The 20,208-nt window shown below is 51.7% G+C and overlaps 9 protein-coding genes across 9 annotated transcripts; 5 read left to right on the forward strand and 4 right to left on the reverse strand.

The window, feature by feature from the left end:
• Positions 1-78: 78 nt before the first annotated feature.
• On the reverse strand, positions 79-2,336 carry PFLUO_LOCUS4564 (uncharacterized protein; the record flags this gene model as incomplete). The annotated part of the gene is made up of 2 exons (XM_073781927.1): positions 79-118; positions 190-2,336. The coding sequence occupies 2 exons, from the start codon at positions 2,334-2,336 to the stop codon at positions 79-81; spliced, it is 2,187 nt and encodes a 728-aa protein (XP_073638633.1).
• Positions 2,337-2,581: 245 nt separating this feature from the next.
• Positions 2,582-4,033, forward strand: PFLUO_LOCUS4565 (uncharacterized protein; the record flags this gene model as incomplete). The annotated part of the gene is made up of 4 exons (XM_073781928.1): positions 2,582-2,773; positions 2,840-2,978; positions 3,054-3,162; positions 3,298-4,033. 4 exons carry the CDS (start codon positions 2,582-2,584, stop codon positions 4,031-4,033), a joined length of 1,176 nt encoding a protein of 391 aa, XP_073638634.1.
• Positions 4,034-4,626: 593 nt separating this feature from the next.
• Positions 4,627-6,592, reverse strand: PFLUO_LOCUS4566 (cell division control protein 14; the record flags this gene model as incomplete). The annotated part of the gene is made up of 3 exons (XM_073781929.1): positions 4,627-5,884; positions 5,935-6,472; positions 6,544-6,592. The coding sequence occupies 3 exons, from the start codon at positions 6,590-6,592 to the stop codon at positions 4,627-4,629; spliced, it is 1,845 nt and encodes a 614-aa protein (XP_073638635.1).
• A 2,060-nt stretch (positions 6,593-8,652) lies between these two features.
• PFLUO_LOCUS4567 (uncharacterized protein) lies at positions 8,653-9,641 on the forward strand (the record flags this gene model as incomplete). Its single annotated transcript, XM_073781930.1, has 3 exons — positions 8,653-9,109; positions 9,163-9,318; positions 9,376-9,641. The coding sequence occupies 3 exons, from the start codon at positions 8,653-8,655 to the stop codon at positions 9,639-9,641; spliced, it is 879 nt and encodes a 292-aa protein (XP_073638636.1).
• Positions 9,642-10,108: 467 nt separating this feature from the next.
• Positions 10,109-10,535, forward strand: PFLUO_LOCUS4568 (uncharacterized protein; the record flags this gene model as incomplete). The annotated part of the gene is made up of 2 exons (XM_073781931.1): positions 10,109-10,152; positions 10,217-10,535. The coding sequence occupies 2 exons, from the start codon at positions 10,109-10,111 to the stop codon at positions 10,533-10,535; spliced, it is 363 nt and encodes a 120-aa protein (XP_073638637.1).
• Positions 10,536-11,244: 709 nt separating this feature from the next.
• PFLUO_LOCUS4569 (uncharacterized protein) lies at positions 11,245-12,453 on the reverse strand (the record flags this gene model as incomplete). The annotated part of the gene is made up of 1 exon (XM_073781932.1): positions 11,245-12,453. One exon carries the CDS (start codon positions 12,451-12,453, stop codon positions 11,245-11,247), a length of 1,209 nt encoding a protein of 402 aa, XP_073638638.1.
• Positions 12,454-14,095: 1,642 nt separating this feature from the next.
• Positions 14,096-14,824, forward strand: PFLUO_LOCUS4570 (uncharacterized protein; the record flags this gene model as incomplete). The annotated part of the gene is made up of 1 exon (XM_073781934.1): positions 14,096-14,824. The coding sequence occupies one exon, from the start codon at positions 14,096-14,098 to the stop codon at positions 14,822-14,824; it is 729 nt and encodes a 242-aa protein (XP_073638639.1).
• Positions 14,825-17,010: 2,186 nt separating this feature from the next.
• PFLUO_LOCUS4571 (Glutathione peroxidase 2) lies at positions 17,011-17,643 on the forward strand (the record flags this gene model as incomplete). The annotated part of the gene is made up of 2 exons (XM_073781935.1): positions 17,011-17,053; positions 17,117-17,643. 2 exons carry the CDS (start codon positions 17,011-17,013, stop codon positions 17,641-17,643), a joined length of 570 nt encoding a protein of 189 aa, XP_073638640.1.
• Positions 17,644-17,831: 188 nt separating this feature from the next.
• Positions 17,832-20,025, reverse strand: PFLUO_LOCUS4572 (Translin-1; the record flags this gene model as incomplete). The annotated part of the gene is made up of 8 exons (XM_073781936.1): positions 17,832-17,906; positions 17,964-18,113; positions 18,163-18,248; positions 18,304-18,400; positions 18,457-18,590; positions 19,484-19,726; positions 19,792-19,839; positions 19,911-20,025. The coding sequence occupies 8 exons, from the start codon at positions 20,023-20,025 to the stop codon at positions 17,832-17,834; spliced, it is 948 nt and encodes a 315-aa protein (XP_073638641.1).
• Between the last annotated feature and the right edge of the window lie 183 nt (positions 20,026-20,208).

The raw sequence follows: 20,208 nt of genomic DNA on the forward strand, positions 1-20,208 counted from the left end.
CTCACCGGCCCTATCACAGCCGTGCCTAGCGCCTCGCCCTTGGGGGGATGACAGGCCGCACTAATAGCGGCGCTATTACTACTCGCCAAGGGCATCTGAGTTCGAAACCGCCTGCACCCTATCCCCACCAAAACACACAGCATAATAGCCGCAATAAGCAGCGACAGAAAAATAGGCAGAGGCGCATACCCGAGCGAGCTGATCTCGAGGTAACTGTCTGGTCGATCGGATAGATCGTACGGAACCGTCTGCTCATAATAAAGGCTCTGCGAGACCATCCAGTGCAGAAGCATGTATGCCAGCACCACTGGGATGTTATATGTGTGCGGGATGCTAAGCCAATAAGTAGACTGCTGTCCACTGTTGCGGGCAGGGAATGTCACTCGGAGTGGGCGTCGATGGACAGCGTAGCTGCTGTACTCTGCGGCGGCGAGCATGTTGGTCAACACGCCGTTGTAGAAATAGTAACTTAGTGTGAGGATGAGTTGTGGGGTGTTGGCCACCACTAGGGAGTTCAGCGTGGACAACTGCCAAAAACCAATCAGGTATTCGGAGCTATAGGAAGTGTTGAAGCCCGATGTCCACCATTTGCGGAATTCGCTCGGTTGAAGCCATAAACTGTTGCTGCCAGCTGCGTACTTGATGGATACCTCAAGGAGGGCGGCTCCGGCCAGGATACTCATTAGACCGAACCCCAGAGCTGCGACCCAGCGAGGGATGCTGGATGCCTGCATCCAGAATTTGCGTGGTGGGAGGCGCTTGGAGGTGGCTGCTTCGGGTTCGCTCCAGTTCTCGCGGCGAATGTTGGCACTGGAGAGCCAGCATTTGCCCTTGGTGGTGGGATCAGGTTTGAGCATGAATGATGCCACGGCATCGCCGACGACTAGAAGAGGTTTTGTTTGAGAGCTGATGATTCGTGCCGATAGAAACATCGTCATCACTTTTGCCAGTGTGGTGAGGACAATAACAATTGCGAGAGGTGGGCTATAGAGCAGCTGGCATCGTTCCGCGGTTTTGACTGCGAGACATCCCTGGATACTATACGTTCGCCGCCCGATACTTGGCTCGCACACCTCGGCCAGGTGGACTGTGATGTTCGATATCTCGTGCGAGCTCATATACTTGTCCACCGTTTGCACGCTGGGCGTCGAATCCATCTCCTGTACCCATTGGAGTAGGTTCGTGGCATTCGAGCAAGCCGCAATATTCCCAGGAGAAGAAATATGGTGGATGCATTCGTCCTTCGTGAAATTGTGCCCGTCATAATACTGTATCCCATCACGTCCAGAAAGACCAAGCACAATGTCCTCGCCTGCAAAATGCCAGGCAAATACTTGATCCTCGACACTCCAGCCAGAACCGGTACCCCCATCGAGCCCACCACCCCACCAGTCTGTCTCGAGGATAGTCGCGTCGCCACCTTGGTCCACGAACAAGCCGTCCGCAAGCGCAAGAATCGATTTTGTTCCTGCCCGATTCGCACCTTTCATAAAATCCGCGCATTGCTCGAGGGTCAGCCGCTCATAGTTCCCAGATGTAACATTGGAAACGAGGGCATGCCAGTCAATTCTTCCGGGGATATAGGCTTCAGAACCGAAACACGCTTCCAGAGCCGGAGTGGTGAGAGTAGCTATATTGTGCGCGGCTAGGTCTTGCGGCGCAACAACAACGCTGTAATCGTTGACACCCACAGACTGAAAAATCATTGAATTGTAGAGTAAATGAAGAGGCGTCGCCGTTACCAGCAATACTACCCAGAGCAAGAACCGATCTCGTCGCATCGCACGCAAATTCCTAAAGCTCATACAGCCGATATCGAGCCATCGGCCTCGCCCATGGTGCTCGTCAATCACTTGGCGGGTTGGGGCACCCAGTGACTGCATGCAGTAATTGCTAGCGGCCAGGAGCCCCGTGCTGAGGATGTTGATGAGCAATTGAAGCGCGATCGTCCATCGGTGGGTCAACGTGCAACTTCCCTCATAGAAGATTGCTGAGCTTGAGAATCCGCCATTTTCTGGGTATTCCCTGGCCAATCCGGCAGCGATGGCGACGAAAAGCACACTGAGCAGCAGCACCAGAGCTGAGGCCTTCGCGCAGAGGCCGACGCCGATGGCCCAGCGCGGCTTTTGTGGTTTGACTCCATTTATTTCAGTGTCTCCGTCATTCAAAGATCGCTCCCCTACCACCAAAGTAACATCTTCGAAGATCTGTGGTGGTCTTTTCGAACGGAGAGATTCAGGCTTATTTATCGTAACGAGCTCGGTCACGTCTGGCCGACTCTCAGGGGTTTCATGGTATCGTAGTAGGCGTGAAAAGAAGGACTGGACTTTTCTCATCCCTAAGTTGGTTGAAAGGGGGCATTGGGCTGATGCAGGAATTGGAGAGTGTAGATAACCCCGTTTGTGCCCCGGTCAAGAGTGAACGGACGACGACCTAGAAGATGGCGGCATCGATCTTTGCCTAGTCGGGGAATGTTTTGGCCCCAATCTTCGGCCCCCCCAACCGAGGTCGCCGCATCAGCTGATCTCAGCCGTTGCTGAAAGCGGACGATCGCGACAACATTTCGCATCTCATCGACACAATGGCATCCTTTCGGGTCGTGGAACATGTTCTGCCCGGCCAGCACATCCGCGAATATCATCACAGCATTAAGGGCCGCCAAGAAGCCAAGCTCCAGCTGGCGATCAAGCAATACATCCCGCTCGACCAGCCGCACCCCATCCCCGACAATGCAGTCACCATTATCGGAATGCACGGCAATGGCTCTGTCAAGGTGTGTCTGCGGATGGAAACAGAAACGGTCGGCAGAATCTAGTCAGACTTACCCTTCTATCACTAGGAAATGCTAGAGCCCCTGTGGGACGATCTATACGCGCATCTCAAAGAACAGTCTGTGCCCTTGCGCGGGATATGGATTGCCGATGTATCGAACCAAGGTGCCAGCGGAGTTTTGAATGAGGATGTCCAGGGCGATACCAGTAATTTTTCCTTTGCTACTTGGTTCACTGTCTACCGTGATAACTAACTAACAACAACAACAACAACAACAACAGCGAGCTGGTATGACCACTCACGCGACGTCCTGCACATGGTCAATCACTTTCGCGACGAGATGCCCCGGCCCCTCATCGGGGTAGCGCACAGCATAGGATGCGCCGTAATGTCGGTCATAATAGGATCTCCTATGCAATGAATCGTCCACTGACACGCGAGCAGGGTAAACCTCTCCATCATTCATCCGCGTCTATTGTCAACGCTGGTTCTATACGAGCCCGTAATCTTGAATTCCGCCATTAGGGGACCCAACCCAGCGAAGTATCCCGCTCTCCGCAAAGACCTCTGGGACTCTCGCGAAAAAGCCGAGTCCGCGCTTCGCCGCGGCTTGAGCAAATGGGATACCCGGGTCTCGGAGCGCTTTCTACGCCACGGCCTGCGAGCTGTTCCTACACCGCTGTACAACAAACAGACACATCCAGATCTGTCCGAAAATGCCGTGACTCTGACTACAAGCAAACACCATGAATCATGGGGCTACACGACCCCCAGCACGGAGCCCGAGTCCGCGGGTCTAGACCGATTTTTGCTGCCAGACTGGGATGTCGAGGAGGAACGCCCATATGCGTTCTCACGACCGGAGTGCTTTTCCTCGATGCGAAATCTGCCTTTCGTGCGCCCGAGTGTTTTTTGGGTCTTCGGGGAGGATAGCTATGTCACTTCGCGGAAGGCGGAAGATGCTAAGATGCGAGTGACGGGCACTGGGCCGGGAGGCAGCGGTGGTGCTGCGAAGGGTATGGTGGAGAAAGCTTTGCTAGAGAAGGGAGGACATAATTTGGTTTTCGAGCAGGTGGACTGGAGCGCTCGAGTGGGAGCTGATTGGATTGGGCGCTGGTTCCGGGGGTGGGTGGCTGATGAGGAATTCTGGGGCACGTATCAGAGTAAGAGGTCCGATGCTGAGATGCTTAGGATGTCGGATGCGGCGTTTAAGGTGTCGAAGATGCTGGGTGGTACTGGCAGGATCAAGGGGAAGTTGTAAGTCAGGCTTGTAAAAATATGTATATTTGTATGGCATTGGCCTGGAAGTTTCACATAGCTGCACTTTATACGATTGAAAGGCAACCAGCAGAGTGTGTTAACGTCTCTACAAAAAGCGACGCAACATGACCATTCTCCAGTAGACGGTGACTCAATTGAATGGTGCAGGTCTACATCCGACCCAAGAGAACAATAATGAGAACTAAGATAGAAGATATTGCGATCATGAATCACATTGTCATATCAACGTAGAATCCACACGTACAAGAAAAAAAAAAGAACACCTGCAACGAAAACGAAAACACCATGCTAGGGAAACGAGGAGACCAAAATAATCTGCCACGACAACCAGCTTCCCAATCATCCCATTCCACCATGACTCAAGCAGCAGTGCAACCAAACGCCAAACTGAACATGCCCAAAACCCATCATTTTCGCTCCAGTCAACCAACAAGGAACCACAAGAGAACTCAACCAACGTAGCAGGACAAAAAAAAGGGTATGCAAAAAATATCGTCCAGGCTGGACAGGAAGAATAGAAGAAGCCCACACGCAGCCAAAACGCATGGATGGTCGAAGGAATAAGAGCCTTAGCTACTGGACTGGTCGAACGGGTCGGGCGGGACTGGATGTGCTACCGATGCGGCCACTTGCTTTGCGAACTCCGCGGGATTCGCTCTTACTGTCGGTTGCCCGGCGAGGGCTGGAGCGCACTTTGCTGACCGAGATCGGTCCTCCAGCACTCTTCCGGCTGGCTGGGGTCTTGGGTGAGGCATTGTCAACCCAATTTTCTCGATCTTCATGGATGCCATCAGTTAATGTATAACTGGCTGTGACGGTTGCGGAGTAGCTGATCGATCGTGAGGTCGAGGATGCGACGGGGGACCGTGATGACCGCTTGGCAAGCATGCGAAGCTGAGCCTCCTCCTCACTCTCACTGCTCTCATTGCTCGTACGCTGGCTCCGGTGGCTGCGTGGCTCCCCCGACTTGCTCGTCTCACTCTCCACGGCAAGGGAGCCGGACGCGGTCCGAGAGTATGGATGATGCCGCGAGTCCTTGCGATGAGCCTTGCGAGGCTGGCCAGGAGTTGGTGCTGGAAGGTTGTCCTCGCTGTGTGTAGCAGCCCCTTCATTGTGATCAATCTCTCCCAGCGCGGCTCGTTTAGCATGACTGTTGTTAGGAGGTGTAGACACCGGGCCGTTGCTGGGGCGTTTCTTGGGAGAAAGGCGCGCTGGCGTCACCGGAGTAGACAGTGCAAGCTTCTCCCGCATGGTGTCTTCGAACCACCACTCGCGGAAAGCACCCTGGTTGAGGTGCAGCCAGTGCTGCTGAGGACCAACGACCATACCCGGACGCATGAATCTCATGAAGGCAATGACTTCATTCGCAGTGAAGCCATGGCGGTAGATGAGATACGCGCCAATCAAGCATCCTGTGCGCCCCAAGCCTGCCTTGCAATGCACGGCAATGCCTTTGTTTTTGATGGTGATCATCTCGTGGGCCATCTTGATGAATCGGCGAACGAGCGTGAGCGGGGGGCAGGTGCCGTCCTCGAAAATCATGTCGATATGCGTGATACCCATAGCCGTGAAATAGGACGGGGAGTAGAGCTCTGAATTTAATCGCACCACGAGACCGACGTTTCGCTGGGAAAAGTGTGCCAGCACATTCTTAAAGGGCAGCGGAAGCTTGGAAGAAGCAACCTCGGATACCGTCGAGGGCAAAGCATCATACTCTGGGGTATTCATGGGGACCGGGGCAACAGGTTGGTGTTGGGGGGATGCGAAAGCCAGAAATTGGGGAGAGACCCAATTGAAGTCGCCCATGTCGACTCTCTCAAATTTTTCGTACCTGAATTTCTTGTCAGCGGCGAATGTTTGAATTAGGGTCAGGTCTCATACTCTTCCAAGTTGAAGTCGCGAAGTCCGCAGAGGGACTGTTCCTTGGCCCGCCACACGCCGTATACGACATCTTGGATGTTCAGAATAAAGTCCGCTTGGCTGTATCCAGCATCGCGGAAGGGCATGTAAGGGGGATCCGCCTGAGCGATGGGCGCCAGAGCGAGGTGGGGCGGCCAAGATTGGATAAGAACCATGTAGCATGCCACGAGGCAGGCGGCATTTGAACGGCTGCGTGCATCGGTCTTGCTGTAGAAGACCACGGGCCGATCGCTGTTCGCCGGGTCTCCAAGAATTTCATGGAAGAGGACAGCAAATCGATACAGGTGACCGATGTGGAGAGGACCAAAGTCCGCGTGAAAGGCGTTGTAGAGGAGAGTGTCGTCAACCGTGAAATACACGGGGGCGCGGCGCTTGCTGCTCGGTGTGGTGGGCTGCGGACGGACAGAGCGTTTACTAGCGGATTTCGGCTGGTCTGCTTGATAAGGGAATGGAGTCCTCGAGTTTGGGGGTGAATCGTAGGATGCGAGGTACAGGCGGTCTGTTATTGTTATTGTTGTGGTTAGATTGCGTAACAACATGGTGGCAACAAAACAAACATCGGACACGAACCTTGAATGTACTCGATCACCTGGCCACCATGGCCCGAATCGGTCGACATGGTGCTTGTTTTGTTGACAGCTGCGACGACTGTACACAACGAAGAATAGTGGCAGATAGTCAATGCGGATTCCAGCAGCGTCCCGGGGCGGCTGTCACTGTTGAGGAAGAATAGTATGCCAGGAGCACAAGAATAATGAGATCAATCAACCAACGACTCGAGAATCTATGCTCGCATGATCGGATTGACTCGTTCTTGACTTGGTGGTCGTTGACTGTCGGCAGCAAAACCAGACACGCGACCAGGAATAAGGATAAGATGAAAGCAGAGCCTGGAGAGGAAGAGTACTGTGCAGGTCGAGGCCAGTGGAGTTGGGAAGAATGGGGATTGGTGGTGGGAATAACAGTGAGAAAGAGAGATGGATCACAACAAGAGAATTAAATGAAGATGGTGGCATCAATTGTTATGTTGTGTTAGAGTCAATCGGGTTTAGCGCTCTGGGTTGTCCTGACAACGGTAATTGCCTTGTCATGCCTCAGGCAGGAAATGTCACATGGCCACTCTCCTCCTCCCGGCGATGGTGGCTTGAGTTTTGTCCAGAGCAGACCTCCCGATGTGGCACGTTGTGGCCGCGGTGCGTGTGGCCTACATTTTTGGTCCGCAAAACCCATGATGGCGGACCATGATTAGCCATTTTGCGAATCAATCCATGAACAAATCCGCGTTCAACCATAACAATGATATGAATGGAGTATCATAATCCAGACACTCGAGACATCATTTCTCGAGTCGCCGGTCCATTTTGCAACTTGGCCTTTTTTTTTTAAATCCTCGGGCATGGACAGACATGTATATATATCACATGGCCTCCTCCCGACTAACTAGCCGTACTATTAATGACAATCGCACGCCAGGGAAATTAAAGATCATCCATAATCAAGGCGAACTGAACAACGAGTGCAGGCCATGACGGTCAATTCTCGGAGATGACCACCCCTTGGTACACAGTTGTAATCGGGTGCAGATAGGGCAACTGTTCGCGGGACGGCACAAAGGCAATCAAATTTACCGGCAGCAGGGTCTCGGATGGCTCATACTAAGGGTTCATGACGAGTTGTTCGATCCTCCCAGGGGTAAGATCAGACGTCACCGCATCCCTTCTTACCCATCCATGTGTCTGTATCCCAGCACCACTTGCACCTTAATCTATTTTTGCTGTGCATGGCATGGCATTGCTTGTTCTGAATTTCATCCCTACCATATGACGAGTCCGCTGCACCGTCGACGCAAGGCGGGGACGGGGGGGATTTAGGGGTGCTCTGAAAACTCCATGGCTCCGAATCCACTTGGTTAAAGCCAGCGGGAGTGGCGGCGGATCCTGACAGGCTGCACGACGGGATCGTCAGGGCGCTAACATGATAATTCGTTGGGACCCCGCATAAACCAGGGTCTGTCCCTACATTTAACATCCGCATCGCATCCCTCACATGTACCGTACACCTCCGGTGGGGGTGTTGAGGAAACCAAAAAAAGGGAAATGAACAACTCACACCTCCAAAGGGATCAAGGAATCACGAACATACCGGGAACTATCAGGAGAAATGGCGGAATGGCGCCTTGACGAGGCCCAAGCATACGACAAGCTTCGGACGGTAGCCGTTAGCGCCTCCCTGAACCCAAGGATTGGGCAGTTCTTCCGGACAAGTCCCCTACTGCCTCGGGACGTTTTGACTGGGTCCATGTGGGCACATCCCTTTTGGCACAGACTGACCAGCCGAATGATAGCCAGGATGCCGATCGTGATTATCAGAGACGGTCTGAACGTGTCCTAGCCGCCGGGAGGAGAGAGTGAGTCCCGTATCCTGCCCCCTGATGATCTCCACCGCATTCGAAACCCATGCGAGGAGTTTCTCTGGGTGGTCGAGCAGGCGATGTATATAACCTGGGCGGAGTCACTTATGGGTCCTTTTTCCTTCTCTTTCCTCCGTTCTCTACTACCCAAGCCACACTCTCTGTTTCAAAGTCGTGTTGATTCCGACGTCCTCTCTTTAAACATATCTCCTCAAGCTCTAACCCAGCCTCTCTTTTCGACTATCAAATCAAATTCAACCCTCACAATCATGAGATTCTTCGCTACTCTTGCTCTGGCTGGCGCCGCCTCCGCCGCCGTCATTCCCAATGTGGGCAACCTCCAGGGCACTGCCACTGGTGCCGTCAGCGGCGCTGAGGGTGCTGCGAGCGGTGCTGTCCAGGGCGTCGAGGGCGCCGTTGGCGGAGTTGAGGGTGCCGCCACCGGTCTTCTTGCTCCTCTGAGCCAAACCGTTGAGGGGGCCACTGGCCCGCTCCTCAGCGAGGTCGAGGGCTCCGTCGGCAATGTCGCTCCCGTCAAGCGCACCTTCGGTAATCAGCTCGAGTACCCTGTTCAGGAAGTGCCCAACGAGGTGACATCGCTCACCGGTGCTGACGGTCTCACCAAGACCGTTGAGGGTACTGTCGACGAAGTCGTTGGCACTGTTGAGAACACCGCCGGGAGTACCGTTGGAAGCACTGTTGGAAGTACCGTTGGTGGTGTCAGCAGTATGTCTACGTACATCTTGCTATCTGATCGGATTAGACTAATTCGAATGCAGATGGTCTTCCCGTCAAGCGCGAGGATCCCGTCGCCGACCTGACCGGTGTGACCGGCTCGACTGGCAGCGTTGCTGCTGGTGTTACTGCTCCCATTGAACAGACTGTCGGTGGTGCTGTTGGCTCCGTTGAGTCCGTTGTTCCTGAGGTCGTTGACAGTATGTCGATCCAGTGGGGAAAATGATAAAAAGAGTCTCTGCTAACCCTTTTATCAGCTGCCACCGGCGCTGCCAGTGGTGCCACCGGCGCTGTCTCTGGCGCTGTTCCCAGCCTCCCCAAGCGCCAGCTCGGCGGCCTCACCAGCACTCTGGAGGGGACCTTGACTGAGACCCTGGGTGGTCTGACCAGCGGCAACGTCGATGGCCTCGTCGGTGCCCTGACCAACCTTCAGCACGCGATCAACATTGGCTCGCTCACCCAGGGTGACCTCGCCAGCCTTCCTGGCCCCGTCCAGGAGGTTGTCTCTCTGCTGCAGATCTAAAATTCTGAACATCTATACTTCTTGAATATATAGTATCGGAGGCTTTCTAGGGTCCGGATGCAGTCAGGCATGTTGATGGATGACGATTTGGTCCAGCGGGATATCTATATGCGCATTTTACTGTTTTTTCTTCATTTCGCTCTGAGTTCTAGGAGTTCTTCCTCGGACATTATTTATGCGATTTTTCACTTTCGTGTACAGTTACCTTACTAAGTGCCTTTGGGCATTTTATACTTTACGATTCTTATGCGAGCATTTAGCTTCAGCATCAAATTCATGATCATTATCTATCTCTTTTCATTATTTGCTGCCGTTGTAGGTAAGACTGTCAGCCCTACTTGATCTCAATCGGGCAGTGGCACGCTGACTCAGCCCTTCGTTTTCCTCCCTGCAACAACTCACCAGTTTTGCTCATTTCTCAAACATAGCTTCTTTTCTGTCCATATTTATTGCGTTCCTGCAAGACAATGGCACCCACACAACCATCCGACGCCGAGTTCCCCTGCTCATTGTACGCCCATCCCCCATCCTCTTTCTCGATGTGAGGAAAACACAAACTGACCCAAGCTATTCAGAACGATATCCCTCCCCTTCCCAACCCACCGCCTCGCCTCCTCCGCTCAGCGCGCCCTTGAAGTCGACGCCGAACTGTCCCATTTTGTGCGCCGCAGCTTCACCCTCACAGCCCCACCCGCCGACCAGCCGCAGGAGAAGAAACAGAAGCAGGATCCTGAGGAGGCGAAGACGATGCTAAAGACTACGTACCGCGCTACGACGAATCGCATGCTGCGTGTCGCGGTCAATGGGTTTATGGAGAGTTTGGGGGTTGTGCTTGGGGTGATGGCTGAGTTGGATGTTGATGTCCTAAAGGCTGAGGCGGAGATTGAGGGGTGAGGTTGACATGGGCATACTTGTTTGAACAATCTGGGTTGGCAATATTGATTTGCGAGCATGTTGCGAGGGGACAGATTGCTGTCCTCTTACGCAACTCGCTTCTCCGGCTACCTCTCCCTTGTTTCGCCTCAATGGGGTGCAACCGCTGCGAGCAATTGCGAACTGGACGCACAGAGATCTCCAACTCGCCGGGTCTGGCTGGCAGGACTGATGCGGTCTTTTGTGACTGGGCCGGACATTTCACACCCTCGATTATTGAGGACCGCTTTAAACGCGACCACTGGAACACGGCATTACATTTGATGGCCCAGCACTCCACCGCCTGTCTCGGGTAGTTGATATAGGTGGGCAGCATAGATGAGGCGGATGACTGCGGCCGCAGGGTTGACGGAGAGATGAGGCAGATTCCTGCGACGACCGATTGTTTGCCGTGGTAAATGTCTGAAGCTCACTGCTTGTCTTACATAGTCCTATTGAGATAGCTTCTTTCTCCTAAGCAGGGCCTCCATCTCTCTCTCTCGCCCTCTCGCCCTCAGACCTAGTCGTATTGTTCCCCGCCACTCTGAAGTGCCGGAAGAGCTCAGTTTATTACCCAACACGTTCAGGAAGTCAACTATCAACAGACTGGCCAGCAGCTAGTGAGATTCTTCTACATTGTAGAGTTTCCGTCTCAGTAAAATACATATGACTAACATACATCACCCCAAACTCATTCGCTCTGCTTCTTCTCCTGCTTTCCTTCCTCGGCGATCTTCTCCACCTGGTTCTTCCTCTTTTCCAACACACTTTGGAGTTCCTCAAGGGTCTCCTTGAGGACATTTTCTGCCTCGGGACCCTTCTTCTGAGCAATTGTCTGTAGCGACTGTAATTGGGGAATCATGGTGGAACCGCCCGGTACCATCTTTAGCCACTTGTCCAGACCGCTCAAATCGCTGCTCTTCGCTTCCTCGACCTTCTCCTTGACGTACTTCTCCACGTTCTCTGTCTTTCCGGAAGACGCGCTGTCCTTGACAAGGCCCCATAAGTCCTTGAAATTTCCTTTCTTCAAGGTATCGGCGTTCTCATCGATTAATTGCTTGAGCTTGGGGTTTTTGTCGAGATATTCCTGGAACTCCTCGTGGCCCTTCTGCCACGCCTGGTCGCCAAATTTTTGAAGCTTGTTCTTCTTGTCTTGGATCAGGTTCTTGATCTCCTCTGCTGAATCGGCGGTAGCGCCACGCTTTATAATGTTGGAGATTTGTTCCCAAGCCTGGTTCACCTCCTCCTTCGCTTGGGGGCCATAGGTATCACCCATCTGCTTCAGTTGGTCGTAGCTACCACCGACCTTTTCCTTCAGCTGAGGATGGTTGTCCAGAATATTCTCTGCGGCGTCGCCAGCCAGTTCGAATAGACGACTGAAATACTTTTGCAGGATTTGCACCGACTTGGATGCGGAAGCGGTATTGAATCCTTCCTTCTTCGAGAGATCACTAAGCTCATTATATGCGTCCCTGACCACCTCGTCGAATTCTTTTTCATGATCATTCCGGATCTTTTCGAGGTCGTCGAATGCAGTGTCAATGTAGCCGCGAGCACCGGGGATGAGCCCAGCATAGCTTTTGATCGTATCTCTCAACCAGTGGAACGCCTCATCTGGTCCAGGTGCCTTCTGTGCAATTGTTTGTTTGGTTTGTTTGATGTAGGCTTGCGTCTGATTGTTGGCGTTTACGAGCGTCTTGGCTCCGGAGAAGTGGTACCAGGTGTATCCGGCAAGAAAGGTCACAGCTCCCCCAGCAGCTCCACCAATCAATGCAGAATTGCTACCAGTAGAGGATGCATTGGATGCGGTGGATTGGAAGCGAGAGTTGACGGAACGGGCTTTAAATCGAGCTTGCTGTCTGACAGACCGCGCAGCAGGTGCCCAAGTTCGTCCGAGCATCTTGAAGATATTGGCGAGGTAAACAGGAGTGAAGAGTGTTGCTTTATGCAGAGAGGAAAATTAATGAGTTGGAAGGTTAAGGTAATGCACAAAACGGTTTCGGTGATTAGAACATTCCTTTCGGCAGCAGGGATGCGGCTTTAATAGAAAAATAATTACCGCGAGCGAAAAGCGGAGTATGAGCAAGCCAGCTGCAAACAAGCTCATGAAAACTGGCTTTGGGGGTGATGCTGACTGATAATATGACGCAGGTTTCCAGATCGTTCCTAACTACCGCCGCATTCCTTGGAAAACGGGTACCAAGTGGGCTCAGGTGAACCTCGCAATTCAAGATTACAGTAACTCCTTAGGGAATTGGTCAATTTCCATGGCGGCTATTAGACGTCATGTGCAAGTAACAACAGTAGATCTCCCGCTCCATGAGTTTCGTCGGCGAACCAGTGGTCTTTCGGCAGCGAACACGTTCGTGCCCTGGATCCTTCCTGCTGCGCAATGGATATCGAAGTTCAAATTGCTTTCCTTAAATCAAAAACAAGCCCAACTCTCTAAAAGTCTTGAACGGAATTATTAATACAGTAGTAGCAGCTTTCCAATCTTTGCTTTTAAGGTTTGACTACATCAAAGATGTTATCTTCGGTGATAAATGCAGAACCTCGAATCAGGCCAATCTTTCATGCACGGAGTGTATATTCACGACACATTCTGCACAAATGTCTGCAAGCTGAAATACATAGGCATCGTGGATGCGGAGTTCAATCAAGTTGGCCTCTCTGCCAAGCTGTTTGACCAAGCTCGGGAGATGACAGCTGAATGACGTCAGTCGTCTAATCCAAGCTCTTTTCAAGAGTTGTCAGGAGTATATCCACAGGGACAATCCCAATTGGCCAATACCCTCTACCCAGCATTTCGCTTCTCTATCGACATATATCTACTACATAATTGCATAGACGCTTATCTCTGAAATGAGGTAGGTTAACATGAATAATGAGTTAACTACGATTGAACTACGCGTCAAGCTGCTTGAAGAGGCAATGCATTAGTTTTTTCTACCAGGGGATCTCCGTGTTCGAGGTAATAGAAACGATAGTCTTTCGTCTATCTGGGAATTCTCCTATTTATTGTTGGAGGCTACTGATCGTGTTCGCTACCTTCATACTATTAGCCAATATGAGGAATTTGAGCTAATCCGACTATAGCTAGTCTGTGCCAAAATACAGGGCGGGGCGAGGAGAATACAAGTTGGCGAGTTACGTCTGAATACTCGCTGTATGGGTCAACCATGCGGGGGTGGATGGCATCGTCACCGAATAGGCTATTGACCATCGTGGATATCCTGTCCGGGTGGGGGCGAAGCCTAAGCGAGGCACGACTGTAAGAAGATAGCCAGTAAGCTCCGATGCCAAGGTTTAAGCTTCGGGCCTATCCATTCCTGCAAGTCAGATTCCCCATGTAACTGCAACATTGGAGCAACGCGACGTCGATTAGGTTTGCAGATCGCTATATGCACTGAAACGCCGCGGTGTTTTGTCTTTAGTGGGCGTCAAGGTCTTTAAAAAACTATAAAGGGCGTCACGCTTTCACTGGAAAATTCTTATTTCACTCACCTTGCCTCTTAATTGAATATCTATTTGAAACTATCACAATGAAGTCAACAATCACCTCTCTGCTTCGTGCTGTCTTCATCACCTCCACTATCCAAGCTTCGGAAGCCCTAGTCGGCATCACTTGGAATGTCGCCGATGTACCCTCGGATGGATTGACGGACATTACTTTCCCTATATCCATGCCGAACGCTCCTCACGTGTCTGGTTTTTACTTTGCCCAGCAATTCAACTTCGTCGGCCAGTCGGACGTTGGCTATACTGGACTCCAACCCCGCGAAGACTCTGGATCCTCCTCTGTCGTTCACGCCGTTTTCTCCAGTTTCATAAATGGGACCACTTCAAGCGACAGCAACTGCAGCAATGGCGCTGACGGCGGCGCCGGCGTGAGCTGCTCCGTAGACGTGGACAGCACCTATGCCGACGGATATGAGCTGCTGATCGAGAACACTGAAGGCACTACGTGGACGGGGACGCTCGTTGACTCGGTTACTGGCACAGAGACCCATATTGGGTCTTATACCCTGCCATCTGGCAGCAGTGGAATTAGCGGCAGCCAATTGGGCTTTGTCGAGTATTATCCCTGGAATTCAGGATCCCACTCCTGCAGCGACCTGCCCAAGACCGAGGTCACTTTTGGTGCTCCAACTACCTCTGGTGGTGAGGCTGGCTCTCTTGAGGCTCCTTATGAGTATGGTGATTGCGTTGGAGAGGTTGACTTCGAGGACTCGAAGACCGGCAGTGGCTATGACATTACCGTTGGGTTCTAAAGGGCGAATCATGGCAATATGGGTCAAGCCTGTAACACGCATACAACGATCTGAAGTTCTATGGAAATGAGATACTATCCTTGGTACCCGAACGGAATTTGAATTTATGGCATCAATATAAGTCAAATATTTTTGGGGGGGGCTTACACCCTGCCGCCATCATCCCTGTTTCCTTAACTCCATGGTTCCTCACACACGTGTAGCTGCAAGGCATCGGAGCTTCAAGATAATGAGCAATGACTAGCAATCGTGTAGCCTGCATATTTAATAATACTCTAGCTCAAGAATGGCGACCACGTGTCTCTGCGATAGGTTAACTTATTAAAACCCTTGACGCTCAGAGGTTCGCGATCTCTTTGCAAGGACAGGGGATCCACCTATCTATCCACAGATCATGCGATTTAAGAAGCTCTAGCCGAGCTAGGGGAAGGTTTGATTTAAATTAGCTTATCTTGGCAATCATTTCTATTTCGTCGACCGCACGGGCCCGCTTGGCGCAGGAATTGAGGAGTCTAAGCGGGCCATAGGACGCCTGTCGAGGTTATGAAGATGGCCATCTCGAGCCTGTATCGGGATTATTCGGCTCTGTGAAATGCAAGGTCGTGATGCGGGGATTGTAACATCGCGCGCGTCTGAGTGTGAAGCAGTCCGACATGTCTGCTGTCATTGAAACAATAGGTTGTTACTGTCGCCACCAGGTGTCATTCTAGAAGTAGCTTGCATAGTGCTAAAACTTTGACTCTACTTCAATGCCTCGCCCTACATTCGTAAGATTTATCGGACGATACCGTCTCCCGGTACTTGACCGCAAGCTTCGGATTTCTTTTATCACGGGTCGTCTTGAAAGGGGGTGTTTCTTGCCAGAGCTTTCGCTTACGAGCGCCTCCCAACAAACCAGATGTCCTCGTTTACTTTGTTCTTGATCACGGAGATCATTGCCACGGAGGGAATGTCGCTATCGCCGGTAACGAGGTCTCCTGTGAACTGGTGTTTGGCCAGTCCGTCGGCCACTAAGAAGCGAGATATGCCGCATCGGTATGCTAGGACGCTAATGCGTAGATGGGTAATTGAGGCCGTGAGGAGAGGGCTGATGGTGTCTTTTGGCCCCTGCCAAGAGCCAAGTAGAGCCATGCAGGTTCCCCATCTGCACCATCTAAATTAGGTATGGAAAGGAAATTTCCCTCACGATCTGCTTTAAAAGGTCATCTGTAGCGGTTCCCAAGAAAACAGGTCGTTGTCGCAGAGGTGTTTGCGTCGCCGGAGATAGGGCTCTTAAGAGAGGGTGGTTGTACTGGAGGATCAGTCGTAGCTGACCCAGACGATCTGTATAGACTCATTGATTTGCTGCAGCGAGGTGGGCGCTGGGGTATTTCGCAGGCGTTTGCGAGTGTGTTGTCTACGGCGTTGGAAAAACAGAAGAAGGAGAGTGTTCATGGATGATGGCTGCCAGTTATGTAATACTATCTGTATAGAGAATCATTGGATTGAGTGTTCACTATTCGAGGCAGTATCATGAAACACATAGTACCGAAATTAAAATCCCTCTAACCGGCTTCTCTCTGAAGTATTCAGCAAACCTTACCAAAGCGTATTGTTATACTATTTCTTGGATCAGGCTAACAACTGCTTTTCTATCTTTCGTCAACCTTCATAGATGCCGACATCTCCTTCCGTTTATATTTTACCCCGCTGATGTTGCCCGGGGGGTGTGGGGATTTCACATGTGTTGCACGAATCGACAATTCTACAGTATCTTGAGGTGGAAATTCCACTTGGAAGAAATACGTTGCGGCACACTTGGTTAGTCGGATATTCACAGAAAAGGCGGTGACTAAAATGGAAAATGAAAGGTTTCCAGTGCCAGACATTGTTATGAACGATTTATCCATCTTGAGTTCTCTGTTCCAGAAGACTCCCTATTCCATCTGGACCAATCATCGTCTCTCCCAGCTCGGGAACCGCGCATAACCGTTCCGGGTCGCCAGGATCCGGGTGTATTATTAAATATTCGTTCTGGACCTTGGCCTGTTGGCTAGATTTGTCAGAACGGTCCCGTCTTCGGGTTGTTAGTTCGTTGAGCTTGTCGGATTTATTTAAAGCAGCTCATGCCCATGCCCCTCGTGACATCATCACCATCACCACGTTTTCTTTTTCCCCTTCGCAACTCCCAACCCTCCACACCAACCATGGCCTCCGCAACGAGCTTCTACGATTTTGAGCCCGCCGACAGTAAGTGTTTCGCTCCCTTTCTACCCTACCATGAAATCACACCCGCCACTAACACCCCCGCAGAAAAAGGCACCCCCTACCCCCTCTCGTCGCAAAAAGGCAAAGTCGTGCTTGTCGTGAACACAGCCTCGAAATGCGGCTTCACGCCCCAATTCGAAGGCCTCGAGAAGCTATACCAGACCCTGAAAACCAAGTACCCCGATGACTTCAGCGTGCTCGGCTTCCCGTGCAACCAGTTCAACAGCCAAGACCCCGGCTCCAACGACGACATCCAGTCCTTCTGCCAGGTGAACTACGGAGTCACCTTCCCCGTGCTGGGTAAGCTGGACGTCAACGGCGAGTCGGCGGCGCCGGTGTGGAAGTGGATGAAGGAGCAAAAGCCCGGCGTTATGGGGTACAAACCTGTGAAGTGGAATTTTGAGAAGTTTTTGATTTCGGCGGACGGGAAGGTTGTTGCGCGCTGGGCGACATTCACGAAGCCTGAGTCTTTGGAGGATTCTATTGTCAAGGAGATCGAGAAGGCGAAGAAGGAGGGGACGCTGGCTTCGGCGCAGGCGCAGAAGGGGGCTGAGGCCGCCAAGTTGTCGTGATATCCGTTTGGTTGTTCTGTGTCTTTTCTTGTAACTATCTCTAATACTTAGTATATCCTTCGCGAGGTTATTACGAAGTCTATGACAATAAACGCTTCGTTAATGTTTCCGAATCCTTGAGCAAGCAAGAACCGATCCTGATAGATTCATTGATCTTTTTTATATTACGCTCTCCCCGCAATTTGGTTTCAAGCGACACCACTGCCTTTGGGAATTAGATTTCGCAGGGACAGGTCATACACCACGTCCTCGACTTTCTTGAGCTGTAGAGATAGATACAAACGTCAGCATTGAAGCGACACGGGATGGATTGGACTCACGCTGTACTTGATTCCATCACTCCTCTTGCGCAGAATGTCATTCTTCAGGTTCAATAGCTGGAAGCCCGCAAAGAGATCCTTGATGAAGTTTGCAATCTGGAGGGGGCGTGTGTAGTCACCCAGGGTGACCGAGTTGACTGCCAGACGGGACTAGAAGCGAATTAGCCAACTCCAATAACGTGGGCGTCAAAAGGCTAACCAATTCCTCGACCATAGCAATGAGCGCGAGGAGATACTCCTCGATCGTCAAATGGAAGGCATCCTGTTCCTTGAGGTTCACCGGAACTGCCCCCGAGTTAATATCATTCCCATGCCGAATTCAAAATGAAAGAACACCTACTCTCCAAGAACTTCCCAACCTCCTCGATAGTCATGAACGAACCCGCCTTGTACTCCTGCAGTCCTCCCAACCAGGAGCACAGTTCGATGGAGGTGACCTGTACGTAGCCGGTCAGTCAAAGATGAAACATGACAAAAAAGATCCCAGACCGACCAGGTTCTGCAATTCCCGCGACCACACCCCATTGTACTTGTAGAAGGGGTGTTTATTGGCCACGGCGTTCAGACGCGCGACTTCTTGCTTCTGGGCGAGGATTTCCGTGGTGACATTGTCCAGCACGGGTTTCACTGGTTGGGTTAGTGATATCGCCCGACAAAAGAGACAAAGGGATTGAGTGTAGAGAATGGAATCATGGTACTTGGAATGGACATACGCTGATCAGCTGGCGTCGAATGAGCTCGAGCTAAGACTGCTTGGGTCGACCGCCCTGTAGGACGTCAGTTTTACTGTCTTTCTCTCTCTCTCTATCTCTCTCTCTGCAGCTTAGAGAAGACAGACCTTTCCTAGCCAGAGTCTGCACAATTTCGTGCAATTCCTATGTCGCGCATTGTTAGCTTCATCAAGCTGGGGGTGACGACTCGGATTTTCATCGGGCTTGGCACGCGCCAGATTCCACGGTCAACTGGAAAGAAAGGCTTACATCCCGAACGGAGGTCTCCTCGTCGATTTTGGTCTGGAGATCCTCGAAAATGCGTTGGTCGATCATCGTGTTGGTGGCGTGGTGGGGTGGAGGATAAAAAAGAGCGATGAAGATGGGTTGGTTGTTTGCAAGGGGCGGGAGACTGGGTTACGTCAATCATTCACAGTCAACACGCAGAGCATACAGATGGACGGTCTGTACTGTCGAGATTTTGTCTTGCTTTTTATTCTCGAGCTTGCTGGGTAGACTCTAGCAATTTACATTTGGATCGCACACTCCGCAGATAGCGTGCGCAAAGATATATATTTACAGATAGACACTTGCACTTAGTCTACAGGAAATATCACTCATGATGAACACACACCATACATCTACCTTCATCGGAAAAGCTTCCTCTCCATAATTCTAAATCATTATCATAACATCATGACCAAAAACCACCACCTCAACGCCAACACTCAGTACCGGTATCTCGTCGAGTAATCTGCACAACCCGATCAGCAAGGCGATTCATTCGACAAATGCCACCAAATCTCTTACCTTTTGGACTGATAACCAAACCACGTCCCTTCTTCGCGCCCTTGTAGATCGTTTCAATAATATCGATCAGCTCCTGCTTATCCTCCAGCACCCAGTTGAGCTTGTTATTGTTTCCCGTGCCGAAATCGCACATCATGTGTTTATTGCGGTAGAAGAACATGATGGTCATGGGGTCGTAGAGCTCGTACATGGTGTTGAAGTCGGGCACCTCGTCGACGTCGCAGAGGTAGATGACGGCGAAATCTGCATCAAAAACTGGGTTCGTTGCTGGATTTCTTCTTGGAGAGGGGAGGGGGTGGGAGACGTACTTTTCACGCGCTCGGCGATCTTGTAGAGGACTTCATCTTGTTGGATGCCTGTATGACGAATGGTTTAGTGAGTCTTCTTTTCTTTTGTCGGGGTGGCGAGCAGGACCGCGGGGACTTACATTCGCGATCGTGGTCACGGCCGAACCGGATCACCACGAGCCGTTCTTCCTCGGAGAGAATGGCCTGGTCGACGTGCCAGGCGGTCCGTAGATGAGGTAGGACGATCGAGCCCATGGTGGCGACGTGGTGGGCGCTGGGAGTGGCGTGGGATGGTGAGAGAGGAAGCTTGATATCGGAAAAAGAGAGCAGCAGGTCATGTGATGGGCCGGAAAGGGCACCAAGGGACAGCGCGAAGGTAGAGCTCTAGAGATCGAGGCATGGAACTAACTACTACTACGCAGCACGGTTGTGACTATC

This window comes from Penicillium psychrofluorescens, assembly GCF_964197705.1.
Source record: "Penicillium psychrofluorescens genome assembly, chromosome: 3".
NCBI classification, from domain to species: Eukaryota; Fungi; Ascomycota; class Eurotiomycetes; order Eurotiales; family Aspergillaceae; genus Penicillium; species Penicillium psychrofluorescens.